Source organism: Ichthyophthirius multifiliis (assembly GCF_000220395.1).
Source record: "Ichthyophthirius multifiliis unplaced genomic scaffold scaff_1120509251254, whole genome shotgun sequence".
Classification (NCBI taxonomy): domain Eukaryota; phylum Ciliophora; class Oligohymenophorea; order Hymenostomatida; genus Ichthyophthirius; species Ichthyophthirius multifiliis.
In genome coordinates, this window is record NW_004086053.1 from 513 (window position 1) to 17,596 (window position 17,084).

The 17,084-nt window shown below is 14.5% G+C and overlaps 4 protein-coding genes across 4 annotated transcripts, besides 42 other annotated features; 3 read left to right on the forward strand and 1 right to left on the reverse strand. All coding sequences in view use genetic code 6, as the record gives it.

The window, feature by feature from the left end:
* Window positions 1-26: part of a microsatellite that runs on past the window's edge.
* An 864-nt stretch (window positions 27-890) lies between these two features.
* Window positions 891-975: a microsatellite.
* Window positions 892-975: a microsatellite.
* Window positions 892-977: a microsatellite.
* Window positions 947-1,023: a microsatellite.
* A 516-nt stretch (window positions 1,024-1,539) lies between these two features.
* Window positions 1,540-1,564: a microsatellite.
* Window positions 1,565-1,716: 152 nt separating this feature from the next.
* Window positions 1,717-1,804: a microsatellite.
* Window positions 1,805-1,815: 11 nt separating this feature from the next.
* Window positions 1,816-2,248, reverse strand: IMG5_169970 (hypothetical protein; the record flags this gene model as incomplete). Its single annotated transcript, XM_004029885.1, has 2 exons — window positions 1,816-1,937; window positions 1,991-2,248. Coding segments are annotated over 2 exons (380 nt in total), but the record flags the coding sequence as incomplete, so codon positions are not given.
* A 388-nt stretch (window positions 2,249-2,636) lies between these two features.
* Window positions 2,637-2,668: a microsatellite.
* Window positions 2,669-2,791: 123 nt separating this feature from the next.
* On the forward strand, window positions 2,792-4,771 carry IMG5_169980 (hypothetical protein; the record flags this gene model as incomplete). Its single annotated transcript, XM_004029886.1, has 9 exons — window positions 2,792-2,862; window positions 2,932-3,007; window positions 3,056-3,120; window positions 3,169-3,249; window positions 3,424-3,688; window positions 3,732-4,003; window positions 4,052-4,209; window positions 4,256-4,672; window positions 4,715-4,771. Exons 2-9 carry the CDS (start codon window positions 2,976-2,978, stop codon window positions 4,769-4,771), a joined length of 1,347 nt encoding a protein of 448 aa, XP_004029934.1. The 5' UTR covers window positions 2,792-2,862; window positions 2,932-2,975.
* Window positions 3,316-3,395: a microsatellite.
* Window positions 3,317-3,395: a microsatellite.
* A 207-nt stretch (window positions 4,772-4,978) lies between the features above and the next one.
* Window positions 4,979-5,393, forward strand: IMG5_169990 (hypothetical protein; the record flags this gene model as incomplete). The annotated part of the gene is made up of 3 exons (XM_004029887.1): window positions 4,979-5,001; window positions 5,103-5,180; window positions 5,228-5,393. 3 exons carry the CDS (start codon window positions 4,979-4,981, stop codon window positions 5,391-5,393), a joined length of 267 nt encoding a protein of 88 aa, XP_004029935.1.
* Window positions 5,016-5,052: a microsatellite.
* Window positions 5,017-5,091: a microsatellite.
* A 568-nt stretch (window positions 5,394-5,961) lies between the features above and the next one.
* Window positions 5,962-6,052: a microsatellite.
* Window positions 5,965-6,041: a microsatellite.
* Window positions 6,014-6,097: a microsatellite.
* Window positions 6,052-6,100: a microsatellite.
* Window positions 6,064-6,101: a microsatellite.
* Window positions 6,071-6,117: a microsatellite.
* Window positions 6,118-6,126: 9 nt separating this feature from the next.
* Window positions 6,127-6,176: a microsatellite.
* Window positions 6,177-6,237: 61 nt separating this feature from the next.
* Window positions 6,238-6,280: a microsatellite.
* A 462-nt stretch (window positions 6,281-6,742) lies between these two features.
* Window positions 6,743-6,787: a microsatellite.
* Window positions 6,788-6,864: 77 nt separating this feature from the next.
* Window positions 6,865-6,907: a microsatellite.
* A 1,316-nt stretch (window positions 6,908-8,223) lies between these two features.
* Window positions 8,224-8,264: a microsatellite.
* A 116-nt stretch (window positions 8,265-8,380) lies between these two features.
* Window positions 8,381-8,413: a microsatellite.
* Window positions 8,403-8,447: a microsatellite.
* Window positions 8,448-10,202: 1,755 nt separating this feature from the next.
* Window positions 10,203-10,334: a microsatellite.
* Window positions 10,212-10,334: a microsatellite.
* Window positions 10,247-10,362: a microsatellite.
* Window positions 10,315-10,362: a microsatellite.
* A 407-nt stretch (window positions 10,363-10,769) lies between these two features.
* Window positions 10,770-10,820: a microsatellite.
* A 1,863-nt stretch (window positions 10,821-12,683) lies between these two features.
* Window positions 12,684-12,713: a microsatellite.
* Window positions 12,714-13,481: 768 nt separating this feature from the next.
* Window positions 13,482-13,531: a microsatellite.
* Window positions 13,487-13,517: a microsatellite.
* Window positions 13,487-13,532: a microsatellite.
* A 1,054-nt stretch (window positions 13,533-14,586) lies between these two features.
* Window positions 14,587-14,637: a microsatellite.
* Window positions 14,638-14,709: 72 nt separating this feature from the next.
* Window positions 14,710-14,768: a microsatellite.
* A 306-nt stretch (window positions 14,769-15,074) lies between these two features.
* Window positions 15,075-15,126: a microsatellite.
* Window positions 15,091-15,160: a microsatellite.
* An 832-nt stretch (window positions 15,161-15,992) lies between these two features.
* IMG5_170000 (hypothetical protein) lies at window positions 15,993-16,698 on the forward strand (the record flags this gene model as incomplete). The annotated part of the gene is made up of 4 exons (XM_004029888.1): window positions 15,993-16,082; window positions 16,156-16,290; window positions 16,363-16,499; window positions 16,563-16,698. 4 exons carry the CDS (start codon window positions 15,993-15,995, stop codon window positions 16,696-16,698), a joined length of 498 nt encoding a protein of 165 aa, XP_004029936.1.
* Window positions 16,663-16,696: a microsatellite.
* A 14-nt stretch (window positions 16,699-16,712) lies between the features above and the next one.
* Window positions 16,713-16,754: a microsatellite.
* Window positions 16,755-16,865: 111 nt separating this feature from the next.
* Window positions 16,866-16,916: a microsatellite.
* A 79-nt stretch (window positions 16,917-16,995) lies between these two features.
* Window positions 16,996-17,060: a microsatellite.
* Window positions 17,061-17,084: the final 24 nt, after the last annotated feature.

Sequence of the window (17,084 nt, forward strand, 5' to 3'; positions counted from 1 at the left end):
AATACAATCAAATTTTATTCTAAAAAAAGGAAGACTTTTGATTTTATGAAAGTTTAGTTTATGCCGTAGTTGGCCTATTAGTTTAATAATTTGATTATTTCACAGATATAAGAGAAACTTTAGACAATCCAGAATCTGGTCTTTTTGAAAATTTTGCACTTTAAACTCTAGGTATAACTGATTTTGGAAAGTTTCTTTTCTACTCATTTTCCAATTTTTTTAACCTCTCCCCAATTCGGATCCTAAAGCATTTTTTGATTAAACTTATCAACAATTTAATTAATATTTAATTATTATTATTTCAAATAGCTTAAATACTAATACCGAATTCTTTATTAAAATCATATTGATTTCAATAAGAAGTTATTAGTTTTTTTAAAAAACTTTATCGTATATTTTAATTCTATCTCCTTCAAGTTGTTTAAAAGTTTTTTTGAAATCTTCTTTTTTTAATTCTTTTATTTTTTATTAAGATTTTATTTAATCTTCACTTTCACATTCTTATATTGGAATTGTTTAATTGTCCATCTAAAGCATATATTAAAAATTTTTCTTTATTTTATATTTTTATTCCCTTAATAAATAAAAAAATAAAATAGATTTTATATTTATTTATTTATTAAAAATTAAATAACTTATTATTTTTATAATTTCCTATGTTTTTAAATATTTGTATTATTAGAAATATTTGTCTCTGTAATTTCTTTTATATTTCCTAATTATTAATGAAATATATATTTTGTAGGAGATACTTAAGATATTATTTATTCATAAGCCTTTTTACTCATTCTATTTTAATCAACGAACTTTTATCCTGATTTTTTTTGGTTATTTTAAAAAGTAATCTTAACACCTATATTAGGCTAATTATGATATTATTAAAATAAAAGAATATATAAATATATAAATATATAAATATATAATATATATAAATATATAAATATATATAAATATATAAATATATTTAAATATATATATAAATATTTATATTATATTTAAAATATAAAGATAAACTTTAATATTGTCGTTTTAAGGTGGTTATTTATTAAATTCCTATGTAACTGGTTAATATTTATTTTCTTTCTTTTTTCTCATAAACTCATCTTATAATTTTACATATTCTTAAGGAATAGAATCCTATATTATTATTTTATTTTTATATAAATTAAAATAATTTTAAATACTTCTGATTTAGCTTATTTTAGAACTTCCTTAGTAATTTTATTAAAATTCGGTTCTATTTAAATTACTTCACTCGGGAATTAAATATCACATTTTGATCCAAAACCACCGGAATCTTTATTTAAAAAGATAATTTTCCCGTCATAATCTTGCGTAAAGTCTTTACTTTTCATCAATCTAAGAACTTCATTTTTTCTTTCATTTTATTCTTATTCTTCTTTCTCCATTTTTTATTTTCTTTAATTTTCAAGTTATTTTTCTTTATCTTTTTTTTCCCTAATATCCCTCAATCTCTCCCCAAAAGGGTCATTTTCGATGTTTTTCGAATTCTTTTCAGTACAATAAATAACCTATATCTATTATTATTATTATTATTATTATTTATCTTATTGTTAATTTTATAAATAAGACTAAAAATCTTATTATAATGAAAGTCTGCTTAAATTAGTTTAAGTCTATCTTCCTAAAAGTTAACTTCCAGTAATTACTCTTTATATTTTGCTTATTCCATTCTATAAGTATTATTAAATAAAAATATATAAATATGTATAATTATATATCTATATATAAATATATAAATATATTTATATATATATATATATATATTTATATATATGTATATTTAATTTTTACTCTAGATATACCTGAAACTCTACTTGCATTACTTATAATACTTTTAGTATCACTTATATCATCTTCATTATCTAGTTCATGTATTATATATTCTACTTTTGTACTTAAAACTGCTCTATTATCTAGTTTTTATATTTCCTTTTTTTTTATAATTAATTTTTTTATTTTGATTTACAGGTTCTTTTTCTTCTTTCCATTATGTTTAAATTGATTCTTCAGTTTCACCATTATCTTTTATTTGAAAATATTGTTTTGCAACATTATAACATTAATCACATAAATCTTAAGATTCATAAAATGGTTGATGTGTTTGTAAATATTTATCGTATAATATTTCGCTGCCATCAAATATTATTTAATCTATTATTTTTTATGTGTTTAGAACTGATATTAAAGATACTAAGTCGTTATTTTCAGAAAAGTTATTATTCATATAAATATATTTTAAATATAATATATTTATATATATACATATAAAAATTAATAATAAATAAAATAAATATTTTTTAAAAATAATATTAAAATAGATGTTTTATTATTATAATATTTTTAATATTTTTTTATTTTACTTTTTTATAAAAACTTAACTAAACTTTGAAATTTTTTTTTTTTTTTTAATTAAAAAAAATATAAACTTATTTATTTATATATTCTATTAAAAATATATCATTTTATATTTTTAAATAATAATATTAATATTATTCATTTTAATTAATTTTAATTTTTATTAAAAAAAGTAAAATAATTTAATTTTATAAACTATGCTTTAATTTTTAATGATTTTATATATAAAATATTTTATTTTCATCAAATTTAAATTATTTTTTTAATATTTTTTTTTTTTTATATTTTTAATTTTAAAAAAGAAATTTGCATTCATTTATCTAAAATAGAAATTAAAGAAAAAAAAAAAAAACCAGAAACTAAATACAAAAATGATAAAAACACTATCATATATAATAGTATTTTTTATCCATTAATCAATTTCGCTTAAAACTGCAAATGATTTTAAATCAGGATTATTTAAATTTAATACTATAGCAAGTGGTAAAATAAAATATAAAACTAGAAAAGAAGAAAAGTATAATATAAAAAATATTTTATTGAAAAAAAAAGGTGTATATTAAATAGATATCGGTAAATTAGAAGACGATCTTTTAATGGCATATGGTGATTTTGATGGAGACAAAAAGTAAAAAGATAAAACATATAATTAAAAATTTATTTATTTTTAAAAAAGTACAGATATGGTAACTATATCACATGATAATAAAGTAAATGTAAATATATGGGATACAAATATAGGTAAAAAAAATACTTAAAAATATATATTTTTAAATAAAATATAAATAGCAAAATTTAAACGATTTTAGTTGATGAAAAAATAAAATTAAGAAACTTTATGTGAAGGATAAATAGTGAATATAATTCCATGTAAAAAAATAATAATATTAAAATTAAAATTAAATTTATAAAACACTAATTTTTTAAAATTTAAATAATATGTATATATAAATATGTATATATAAATATGTATATATATTTATATATATATATATATATATATATATATATATATACACATATATTTTATATTTTTTTTTAAAGCTGATTACAATTTTGATGGAAAATTAGATGTATTAGTAGTTTTATAATAAGAATAATTATATTGTGTAGAATTTTGGATACAAATATAATGTTCTGTTTTTACATGTTAATTTGAATTAACATAATATAGTAAATAAGATATTCTTAAAAATTTAAAAGCCTAACCTTTCGTTGGAGATTTTTTAGGTGATCATACTACATCTTTATTTATTTAGACTTAATAAGATAGCAAAAGATATATAATAAATATAACTGAAAATGATTTGTATGTATACACATTTAAATTTTATATAAAAAAATAAATTTAGATTTATTCAAGAATTCATTGAATTAATAACAGCTGGTGATTAATGCTTAGAATATTCAGGAACAAATAATATTGATAATCCTCATTTTAGTGCATTTGCTGATTTTAATGGAGATTGTAGAGCCGATATTATTATCTAGACTGTGACCCCTAATGGAAAAAAATAATTAGAGTATTGGGAAAAAACTGATAGCGATAAATTTTGTTTAAGAGCAATTTAAAATTTTGAAAAGGAAGATTTTGAATTTTACTCATTTGCATTAATTGATATTAGTAAAAAATAATAAAATATACAAAATTATTTATAAATATATATTTAAGATTATGATGGTGGTACAGATATAGTAGCTTTAGCAAATTAAAAAAGCACAAATGAAAGTTTTATAGTAATATCATATAATAAATATACTGTAGGAAAAGATCATTTATGTATGAAATTTTCAGAATTTCCTTTTGATGAAATATCTGTACTTGGATAAGTAATAAATTATAAATATTTTTAAAAATAAATTAAAAAAAATATAGTATGTCAATTATATTTAATTAGATTTTCGTTTCTATATAAATGAAACGACTCCTTATCCAAGATTTAGTGATATTGATTTAGATGGATATCCTGAAATAGCATTGATAAAATAATAAAATTAATAAAATCCAAATCAAGGATTACCTATTATTTTAGCAAATAATAAATGTAGTAAAGGATGCGATTAATTAAGTGTAGGAGAAAAAAGAGGATTCGATTCTAATGAAAATAAAAATAATGATAAATATAGACATTATGATAAATTTAAATATGTTATTAGTCATACAATTTCTTTTTTGATTTTAATGAAGATGGGCATATCGATTTTCTTGTAAATTCATTAGTTAATGGAAAAAATTAAATAAAAGGATTTTATGATTTTGTTTCTACAGATGCTTTTTTTGTAAAATTGTTAGGTATTTTGTAAATTTTTTATTTATTGAATATAAAATAAATAGGATTAAATGGATTTTGTGATAATACTTCATGTTAAAGTAGTAATTATTATGGAATGACATTTGAAGTTGTTGTTACATCTTTAGAAACTAATTATTATGTTGCAAAAGGTATTTAAATATATTTACTGTATAAAATTTATAATATATATATATATATATTTTAATAATAAGGATCATAATTGAGTTAATCATAACATAGATCTCTTTAATTGCCTTTTATTTTAATAGGTTTATCAAGAACAAATAATTATGTAGAAAATTTCCATGTCGGATTGCCTTAAAATAATGTAAAAATAAATAAATATATATATATATATATATATATATATATATTATATTTACATATTTTTATATATTTATGTATTTTATATCTTTATTTTTAGTTCAGTGATTCTGTTAAAGTATGGACACCTATTATTCCTAATTCTTAATTAATAATTTTTCCATTTTCTTTAAAACAATCAAAGTAGTTTTTTTAAACATTATATAAATTTAATAATATATTGTATTTAGATGGGAAATAAGTATTTTTATATAACCAAACGAGGCTTTACTTGTTGTTGTAATTGTAACTTTAGGTATTTTAGCAATTTTAGCTGTAATTATTGGATGGCATCATTACAAAGAAGAATAAGATGATATATAAACATAAGCATAATTTTTTAAACTCTTTAGATGAATAACTTAGAAATAATAAAAAATGCATAAAAATATATTTTTAAATTGAATAAATAAAATATTGTAATATTTATTATTTTTTTTTATAATATTTTATCTATATTTTAATATAAAAAATATTTAAAGTATATTAGTTTTAAATATAAATAAATATATAATAAAATATTATAAATTTTTTTGTATATCATTCTATTTCTAATAAATTACTTTTATTAAAAAAAGTATAACATATCTATTTTGAATTATTATTGCGTCTTAGCATATTTATAATAACTATAAAATACATTAATTAATTCGAAAAATTAATGAAAGTTTCTCATTAAGTTCAAATATGATTAATCTAAAAATACTTGTAAAAAAAAGAATACATTAAAAATTTAAATAGAAATGTAATTTGAGATTTAAAATCTCGTTGATTGTATAAGCGATTATTAGAAATAGAAATGCAGATAAAATAATAAAATATAGATATTTAATAAAATATTTTTTAGAATTATATAAAAAAAAGAGAAAATATAATGTATTAATAAAGAGATAAAGTATATTAAGTAAGAATAACATTATTTAAAATTATAATAATTTAAAAAATAATTTACATAAAAAATTAAACATTTATATTATAAAATTTAAAAATATTATAAATAAAAATGGAAAAATTTAAAAAAAATATTAATAAAAGAAAAAAAAAAATATAATAAATAAAAAAAATTTAATGTAATAAAAAAGTAAAATAAATATATATATATATATATATATGAATATTTATATATTTATATATTATATAATTTTTTTTATAATTAATACATAATAATTTATATATATATTTTTAATAATTCTCTCTTTTATTTATTTTATATCATAATTTTTTATATTATTTTAAATTTTTTAATAATATTTATATTTTATTTTTGTTTTTTATATTTTTTTTGATATATTATAAATTAATATTAAAATAAAAATAAAAAATTATCATGATTTATTTTAATATAAAAAAAATAAAATAAAATAAAATTATATACAATGGAATAATCTTAAATTTTTAATAATTTATATTATTAAAATTTTTTTTTTTAAATTAAGATATTTATATTTTAAATGAAAAATTTTATTTTTTTTAAATATAAAAAAAAAATTAAAATATAAGAATTAGATATACACATGACTATAAATTAAGATTTTGCAATATATATATATTGTATAATTTTTTATTCTAAATTTTATTTTTTATAAAATATTTTTTTTTAAATTTAAAAATTATAATTGTTATAACAAAAATTTTATTTGTGCAATTGTTAAATCTTAAATTTAATTAATATACATAATGGAATATAATTATATATCAAAATAAAATAAAAGAAATTAATATTAAATAAAATTTATATTAAAAAATTTAATTTTGTTTATATAAATTCTAAGACATATTTAAATTACAATTAAGTTATAAAAATTAAATATATTTTATTTATTTTTTTAAAAATTAAAATATATATAAAAAAAATTAATTTATTATAAAAAGAAAAAAAAAAAAATTAATTAAGTATTAATAAAAAAAATAAATTATATTACTTATAATATATATATATAAAAATGAAAACTGTAGATTTAGTATAGGCTAACCTAACTTTTAATTTTAATCATATATAAATAAATAATTCCAATAACTAAGCTAAATAAAGTTAAGAATTTCTAACCGAAAATTTATAGTATTTTTTATCTCAAAATTCGCCAAAAGTTAAATTATTTTTAAACAATAAAAAAAACGAAAACATTTTAATAAATGACAATTAAAATTCTTTAAATTCTACAAATTAATCATCATCTAATTCCTTAGATGTGTGTTTTTAAAAAGGACCTAAAGATGTTTAAGAATCTCCCTAAAATATGATTGAAAAAGATATAAGATTTTCTAATGAAGGAATTTGCATAAACTATGAAGAAAGAAACCTTCAAAATATATTTTCTGATCAAAATTAAGGACTATCAATTATTCTTGGATATATATTTATTGTATTTGCTGCTTTTTTATTCATTGGTGTATTTTTTTCGATTTTCATGGCACCTTTTCTTAATAAAAGTAATTATTTATTACTTGAATTTTTGAGGCTAGATGATTTTTATTGCTGTTTAATTCCTTTGTCTATACCAGTTTCATTTATTACTATATATTGTAATTGGGTGTGTATGAAATATTTAAAACATTCTTGAATGAATATTTTTATAATTATAAATAAAAAATATTTATAAAAAATGACTGAATATATACTATTTAATTATTAAGAAAAAAAAAGTATAAAATAAATAATATATATAAAAATATTTATTTTCTCATTTTTAAGTTTTTTTTCTTTTTTTTTTGTAATTTTTATTTATATTTTTCATTTAGCATATGATTTTTGCCTTTTTTTTACTTTTCTTTGTATTGAAAATAACTATTTAATTTTTACGCTTTTTACTTGTTAATATTTATTTAATTAAAAAGAAAGACATTATAATTATTTTTCATATATATTTTTTAAAAAAATATTATCATTTTATTATGAGTTTTTTATAATTTTATGATAAAAAAATAAAAATATATTTTTATATTTTTTATTTTGTGTAACTATGTATATTTAGTTAAAAAAAATAAAATCATATAAATCAAAATTAAATTAATTTAAATTTAATATTTAAAAATTAATTTATTATACATTATTTTTAATTTTTAAAAACTTTATATTTTTAAATCAAATCAAAACCAAATGTCATTAAATAAATATTTTATTGTATGTTGTTAAAATGATAAAAAGATATTCATATTTATTTTAATTTTTATTTTAAAATAAAATTTTTATATATAATATTTTAATCATATATATATATATTTGAAATCCTTATTGTAATTTTCATTAAAAAATATTTAAACATATTAACTTTATTTTAAAATTAAAAAAAACAAAAAAATTATTCATAAAATCATAAAAATAATATTTTTTTAAATTTTTTTTTAAAAAATAAAATAAAATAAAAAAAATAAAAAAATATTTTAAATTTAAATAAAAAAATTTCAACAATTAAAAAATATACTATAAAACATAAAAATCCCAAAAAATATATATAAATATATGAGTTATCAAAATTTAAACAATTAAAGTACAAACAACTCACATATAAATAATTTTTCAACAAATCAAAGTACGATTAGCCGTCCATCTACCAGTAATTACATTTAAAAATCCCCAATAATCTAAACCTAAAAAATCGATAAAAATAAAACAATAAACCCATATTCAAAAAAAGATTGGTAAAGTGGAACAGATGCTTTAAAATAAATATTTTTTGCAAAAGATGAAGAAATAGAATATTGGAAATAAATGTGTGTATAAAAAGAAACAACAATATAATAATTTGAAATAATACACGAGTAAAAAGTTTAATATGAAAGTGATAATTATTAATTAAGAGATATTATATCTTAAAGAGATAACGAAATTGAAATTTTAAAAAGAAATTTAAATTAAGCAAATTTCTTAAAGGAATCCAAAATATAAGAATTAGAAGAAAAAATAACCAACTTAACAGTCGAAAATAATCGATTGAGGAATTTTTTGAATTAAAATAATCAAGAATTAGAAAAAGTTTAATAAAAACTATAAAAAAATGAGCAAGAGAATTAATAAAAGATCAATTAAATAAATAATTTAATGATAAATTTAGATGAATATAAAAATAAATATAAAAATTAAGATTTTTAATGTCAAAAATATAGCGAAATATAAAAAGTAATGGAAAAAAAATCGAATAATTAAATAAATAAATATTAAATTTAGATGAAGAAAATGAAAAAATAAAAAATAAAAAAAGATTTTGAAAACGAGATTATGAAGTTTACTAATTAAAATTAAATTTTAAGCCAAAATAATATTAATTATTAAATAAAAAATAAAGAATATGAAAGATATATTTGTCAATTAGAAACAATTATAAACGAAGAAAAATAAAAGAATATCCAATATGAAAATATGTATGAAATTCTTCAAAAAAATATTAAAGAATTTCAAGAAAAAACAGTTTAGTTAACTTAAGAAATTGAACGTTTAAATAATATTTTGGCATTGAAATTTTAGGAAATCGATAAATTATAAAATTCATTTTCTAATGCAGAAATTATAATCAAAAATTTAAAAGATTCAAATTAAAATTTATAAAAACTAAATTTTAACCTAACTTAATCATTTTAAGAAGCTCAAAATAAAATAGATGACCTTAATGTTAAAAGAAATCAAAAAAATAAAGAAATAATCGATTGGGAGACTAAAGTAGCCCTTTTTTAAAGTGAAATAGAAAGATTAAGAACTCTTATATATTAAAAAGACGAAGAGTTGTAATATGGTAATATTAAAATTTAAAAACTAGAAACAAATCTATAAGAATTCTATAATTTAAGAGAAAAGAATAAAGTTTTAAATTCTGAAATAGATAGACTAATGGAAGAAAATCAAATATTAGATATCGAAAATTCTTAGCTTAAATAATCAATGGTTAGTATAAATGATTTAAATGTGAGAATTAGCGATTTATTATTATTTTGTGTATAACTTTTGACAGAAATCGAATGTTTAAGGAACAGAGTAAAAGAAAAAAATGAATAAGTAAAATAATTTAGAAAATCTTCTTTAGTTTCATATAGAAATTGATTATTTATATATAAATATATATATTTTTTTTTAAAAAAATAATTTTTTTTTTGTAGTTATTTTTATTTTTCTATTTTATATATATAATTACTTATTTTTTTGTGTGCTTTTAAAATTAATTTTTTTATTTTAATTATTTATTATATTATATTATATTGCTTTTTTTCTATTAATTAATTATATATGATTATATATAATTTATTATATTATATTGTTTTATTTCTATTAATTAATTATATATGATTATATATATTTTTATTTTATATATTTAGATTTTTTTTATTTTATTTTATAATTATTTTAATATATATATACATATGAAATTTATTTATTATTTTTTTGTAAATCTTTTCTGATTTATTTTTTTATTTTTTTAAACAAAAAAACTCTATCTCTATAAAAGCAAATAGTCCAATATTAAAATATTTTTTATATATATAGAAATTAAATTATTTTTATTTTTATAATTAAGTTAATATTTTTAAATTTACTCCTTATAATTAAATTTTATGTAACGCAGTCTTTTTTAGCTTCAAACATTTATTATTACTATATCAGTAACTGTATTATATACTTTAAATATACATTTCAGAATGTTTTATAGGGGTTTTTATATCCATTAATAATGAAGTCATATTTTTTATATAAAAAATTTAAGAAATTTTTAGTAAATATAATAATCAAATATTTATTTTTCTAAAATTAAAAACATTTTATAATTATATTAGAAACTTATATAAATATAATTAAAAGAAAATTTTGTCAATATAATAAAGAAATTATAAACCTATAAAAGAAATAAAGGCTAATTATATACTAAAATTATATAAAGAGAAAAACTTTTTAAAACTAATAAATAAAAATGCTATTAATATATCTAAAACTAAACGAATTTTCAGTTTTAATTTAAAAAAAAATCACACGAATAAAATTTTGATTATTAAATATTAAAAATTATATATATTAAATTATACTAAAAATAAAGTATTTATGTGTTTTATAGTATATTTATATTTTTTATAAAAATATATTTAAGATTTATTATTTGTTAATCATTTTTATTAAATAAATAAAAAATAATTTTTGGTAAATTAGAATTGATAATATTAATATTTGTATATAAATAGATTTATTTTAGAAGATTTTTTAAAAAGAAAAAAAAAATATTTATATAAAGAAACATATATATTATATATGAAAAAAATAAAAAAATAGTATTATAAGAATTTATATATTCTTAAATTATTAAGTTTAAAAGTTTGTGTAACTAATATGATTATTTAATAATTGTTTTATGAAATTATAAATTAATTAAAAAATGAAAAATGTATTCTATATTTAAATTTCGATTAATTCTATATTAATAATTTACTTTATTACCTTAAAGAATTGATAAAAGAAAAAACTTCCAATTGACTAAATTTAAAATAATAATTAAAAATAAATATATATATCATTGAATATGTTTTTCTTCATTTTAAATAATAAAGTGTATAAGAAAAATTTCTAGTCATATATATAATTATTAAAAATAATTATAAATAAATATCTATTTATTTTAATATTAAATATCTTACTTACTTTAACAAAAAATTTATATTATTTTTATCGAATTATTTTATTTTAAATATATTAATAATTAGTTTATTTTTTTATTTATAAAATTCAATTATAATTATATTTATTACTAATAGATAGATTCTTTATTATATATATTATATTTATAAAACATATATTTTTAAATAACATATTATTATTATTATATATATATAAAAATTTACCTAAACATTCAGAAATATTACATACCTAATATAGCTAAACCTTCCTTATAAAATAGAAACCAAAAACAATATATTCATAAAACTCCTCGAATGCCTTTATCAAATATAGTAAACTACTTATATAAAAAATTCAAGTAATACATTACTCAAATAAATACGATTAATTATCAAAAAAACTATAAATTTACACTAAAAAAAAATATAAACCCGATTTCATAAACATAAACCATGGGCCAGGCCGAACTGTATTTTTTTATGAAAAAACTATTTTTTTTAGATAAAAAAAGTACCTAGAAATTTTTAAAAACATATATTAATAAAAACTAAAAGCCTTTATAATCATTATTATTAAAATTCAATATAAAACCTTTTTAAAAGGGCCTTTCTTAATTTTTTTACCATAAAGCAAATTTTTTACATAGAGTGACTTTTTACAAATAATATAATTTAAAAATTTGAAAGATTCATGTAAATATTAAAAAGTATATAAAATATAGTATATATTATCCATATAGAATTAATGTATAAATGAATATAAAAAAAAGGATTCGATAAAAGGAAATATTTTACAAAAGCAATTTAAATTCAACCAAATTTGTTTGGGATTATTTTATTCATTTAGGGATATAAAATATTGTTTGAAATTATTATAAACTAATAAAAATATAAGAAATATTCGAATTTAATTATTTATTATCTACATATATACATTAGTATAAACTAATTCAACTCTTAAATTAATTCTTTGATTAAAATTACAGAAATTCAGCATCATTATATAATTAATTAATAAAAAATAAATAATTAAATAGTGCATTAGTAAATATTTACACGAAAAAAAATAAAAAAAATAAAAAAAATAAATTAATGTATACTATTTTTAAAATAGTATTTTTTCATATAAATTTTAGCTTGATAATTTTGAAAAAGAAAGCATTTTATATATAATGAAATATAATATTTTTTAGAAAAAACAAGTACTGTAAATAAGTATTTTAAATTATTTTTTTAGTTAATATAAATAGTTTTTGGAAAAACTAAACGAAAAAAATCAAGATTTAATTTGACTTTATATTTTTTATTGTTTTTGAAAACATGTTTATAAAGTTAGCCTTTATTATTAATTTTATTAAAGTTGAAATTTAAGACGCGATAATTATTAATAATAACTAAAAATTATTTTTTTATTAAATAAATTGTTAATCAAAAATTTTTTGTTGAAAAAAAAAAAAAAGACTTTAAAAAGAAAAATTACAAGTAAAATATAAAAATTGATTATTTATTTGATTTTTGAAAAAAAAAAATATATATTTATCTTTTATTTAATTATATTTTAAACTTTTCTTTTTTGTTTTTGTTGTTGATGAAATTAATATTTTTTTTTTTTTAATTCTTTTATCAAATATTTTTAAGTATAATTAAATAAACTTAAATTTTAGTAAATTAATTAATAAAAATTATATATAAGTAAACATAGATAGATATGTTTAATATAATATTTTTTTTTCTAATAACTATATTAAATAATAAAAAACAAAACAAAAACATGAACGAAAAAAGCAAATAAGAAAATTCAATTGAAAACAATAATTAGATATTTCGCTAATAAATAAATCAATCTCTCCAAAAACTAAAGTAAAAAGAAAAAAAAGAAAAAAAAAGAAAAAATAAAAATAAAAAAAGTGAATAAGACACATAATAAATAGCATTTAAAGAATTAAAAAAAATCTTTATATTGTACACCAGAACTCCTTAACGGCTCCAAATAATACTCGAATTAATATTAATCGAAAACTATTAAACATTATCTTTATACTTAAAAAAAGAAACCATAAAATTAATTAATTTAATATCTTAAATATTCTAAATTCGCCTTTTATAATTCTACCCTAAAATATTATCTTTTTTTAGCAAAATAATAACTTCATCTACTATTGAAATTTCATTACATAATTTAGTTTCGGAATAACTAGGTCATTTAGTCCATAATTCATTAAAAAATATTAATTTTAATTAACAACTTTCATACATAATTTAAATAATAAAAATGCTCTAAAATATATTTTTATAACCTTATTAGAGTTTAATCACCTTATAATTATTAAGTTTATGCTTTCGAAAACTAATATAAAATTCTCCTGTGGACTGTATAATATATTTAAAAGAATAAATATTCACTTTTATTATCGAATAGAGTAAAAACTATAAAAAATTGACTTTTAATTTACTTAATGTTATATTGGCTTTAATAGTTTGTATAGAAAATAACATTTAGCCCTTTATGAAAATTCTAATGCCGGTTTTAATTAATGTTTTAAAAAATAATTATTAGTGGAATTGTAAAAAAATAAGCTTGGATATAATATATATGCTTTTTATTTTTATGGAAAATAATACAGAAATGGAAAAATTTTAAGAATAAATTTTTTAATTTGTTAGTATTTTTAGAAGAAATAAAATAAAAATTTTAAGGAAAACTGCAAATTCTATTTTTTAATTTTTAAAAAAAACTCAAAAGTTTCTTTAAAAGATGAAAGTCTTCTATAAAATGAAAAGCTTATAAATGTAACTTAAAATTTCTTTAAAAATGCAGTTAAAGATAACTAAATAGATATTAAATATAATAATTATAAAGTTTAGAATAATATATTGACTTTAAATTAAATTTATTTAACAACTAAAAGTGAAGATTATAATAGCTTTTGTAAATAAAGTTAAGAAAAAAATAATATTTTATAAGAAAAAAATTAATAAAAAGAAGAAAAAAATTAATAGAATTAAGAAAAAAGTACATAAGTTTAATTATATTAAGATCCACATAATTTTCATTAATAAAAATAAGATGTAAATAGCTCTATTAATTAAATTAAGAAAAAAATAATTTATAATAAATTCAAGAAAATAATAATTTGATTTAAAAAGAACATAAAAATTATGTCAAATAAAAAAGTTTTAAATAAAATTAATAAAAATTTTTAATTTTAATAATTATACATCCTTTATAAATAATTAATAGTTACTTTAAAATAGAATTAATAAAATTTCTTATAATTAAGATATTATTTAAAATAAAATTAGTAAAATTGATAATATACTTTGCAATAAAATTGAAATAATAAATTAAAAAGTAACTAATATAGAAGAAATTGTATTTTAATAAAAAATTACTTTATAGTTATTATAAAAAAATAAAAAAATAAAATTAGAAAATAAAATCAATAATATAAATAAAATATAAAATAATAATAATTATGAAAAAGAAAATAATAATATAAAAAATTAAATATCTAATTTTATAAAAGAATAATAATTTAATAAAGTATATTATTAATGTTAATTAATATTATATAAATATAAAAGGCTATTAATCTAGCTTAAAATAAAAATAATCCTTTATTAATATTACATATAATATAATAGCAAAGTAATTAAAATTATATAAATAAAGAAAATTATTATTTATATATATATATATATTATATATAAAAATTTATATTTATTTATATATTTTTTTATATAAGATTTTGAAATTCAATAATTAGATAGACTTTATATTTTACTCTTGTTATATTTATTTAATTTATTTATATAAAATAATATTATTATTAATTAAATATTCGAATGGATTTTAAAAATGCTTGATTTATATATATTCTTAAGTTTTAATTTTATAGATAATTTAAAAACAAATATAATAAAATTATATAAAAATAAAATAAAAAAAAAATATAACTAATGAATAAAAAATTCTTATAAATATATTAATTTATAAATTATATATATTTAGATAATAATTATTTATATAAAAAAATTGAAATAACATATATATTAATTAGTTTAAGAGTAAAAAGTTTAATTTTAAAAATTATAAAAAAAAATATATATAATTAATATAACATATAACTTTTAAGATTGTATTTAATTTTTATTTATAATTTTTTATAAAATAGGAATTATTTAAATACTTTTTTATATATATTTATAAAAATCTTTAATTTGTATTTTTTTATAGGAAACAAATTAAAAAGTTCCATTTTTCTTTATTATATCTATATTTTTTACAAAAATAAGTTATTTTTATTATTTATATTTTAAATAAATAAAAAAACAAATTGAAATAATTAATATTAATAAAAATAACAAATGGTAGCAAAAGAATAATAAAAAGTATATAAAGATAGATGCAAATATGAAACTACTTAATAAACAGAAACTTATAGATAAACTTTAGCAGTTAAATATATATTATAAATATAAATAAACATAAATTAATAATAAATATAATACACATATATATATATATCAGAAAGAAAAAAAAATACTAGCGGCAAAAACAAATGCAGATATAGAAAAGCTAGATCCATATTTTAACACAAACAATAATTATTTAGGTATATTGAAAAAAAATCCGGAATCTTAAAGTACATCAATTAATTAAAAAGTAGATACTTAAAATACTTATATTTCAAATAAATTAATTTTTTATATATTTTATTTTACATAAAATAAAAAGCATCCTTTAGATCAATTAGGTGTAATAGATTAAAATTATTGTTAAAAATGCAAAAAAGATGTAGGCTTTTGTTTACATCAAAATAAAAACGATAATATTTATAATCATCAGAATGATTTAAAATTCCCAGCTACAAGGTATTTAAATATTTAAATTAATAATAATAATATATAAAGATTTATTTTTTTTAAAAAAATAAGTTCATAATAATATGGATGGAGATAACCTATTGATACCATGACTTGGGGATATGGTATATAAGGTACTTTATAAACATTTGGAAGTAGTTTAAGAGGTGTTGAAAAAAAATAAGAAAAAAAAGAAGAAAAAAAATGATTAAATAAATATTATTTAATTATTAATTTTTATTTTGTTTACTTATTTTTTTATTTATACATATATATATATATGCAATATAAAAATATAAATTGTTAAAATAATTATTTTATATTTTATTTGAAATTTTAATATTAAATAAAATATATAATAATAAAAAAAATGCAAATTAAAAATATATTTTATATTATTATAACTATTTTTTATATAAATAAAAAAGTAATAATAATAAATATATTTTTATTAGATATAATTTTAATTATATCATTATTTGATTTTTAAATTGTATTTTATATGAAAAATTAAATATAAAAAAAATAAAGAAAAAAAAAATTAATTAAAAAAAAATTAATATTAAAAAATAGTATTATAGACGTATGTATATA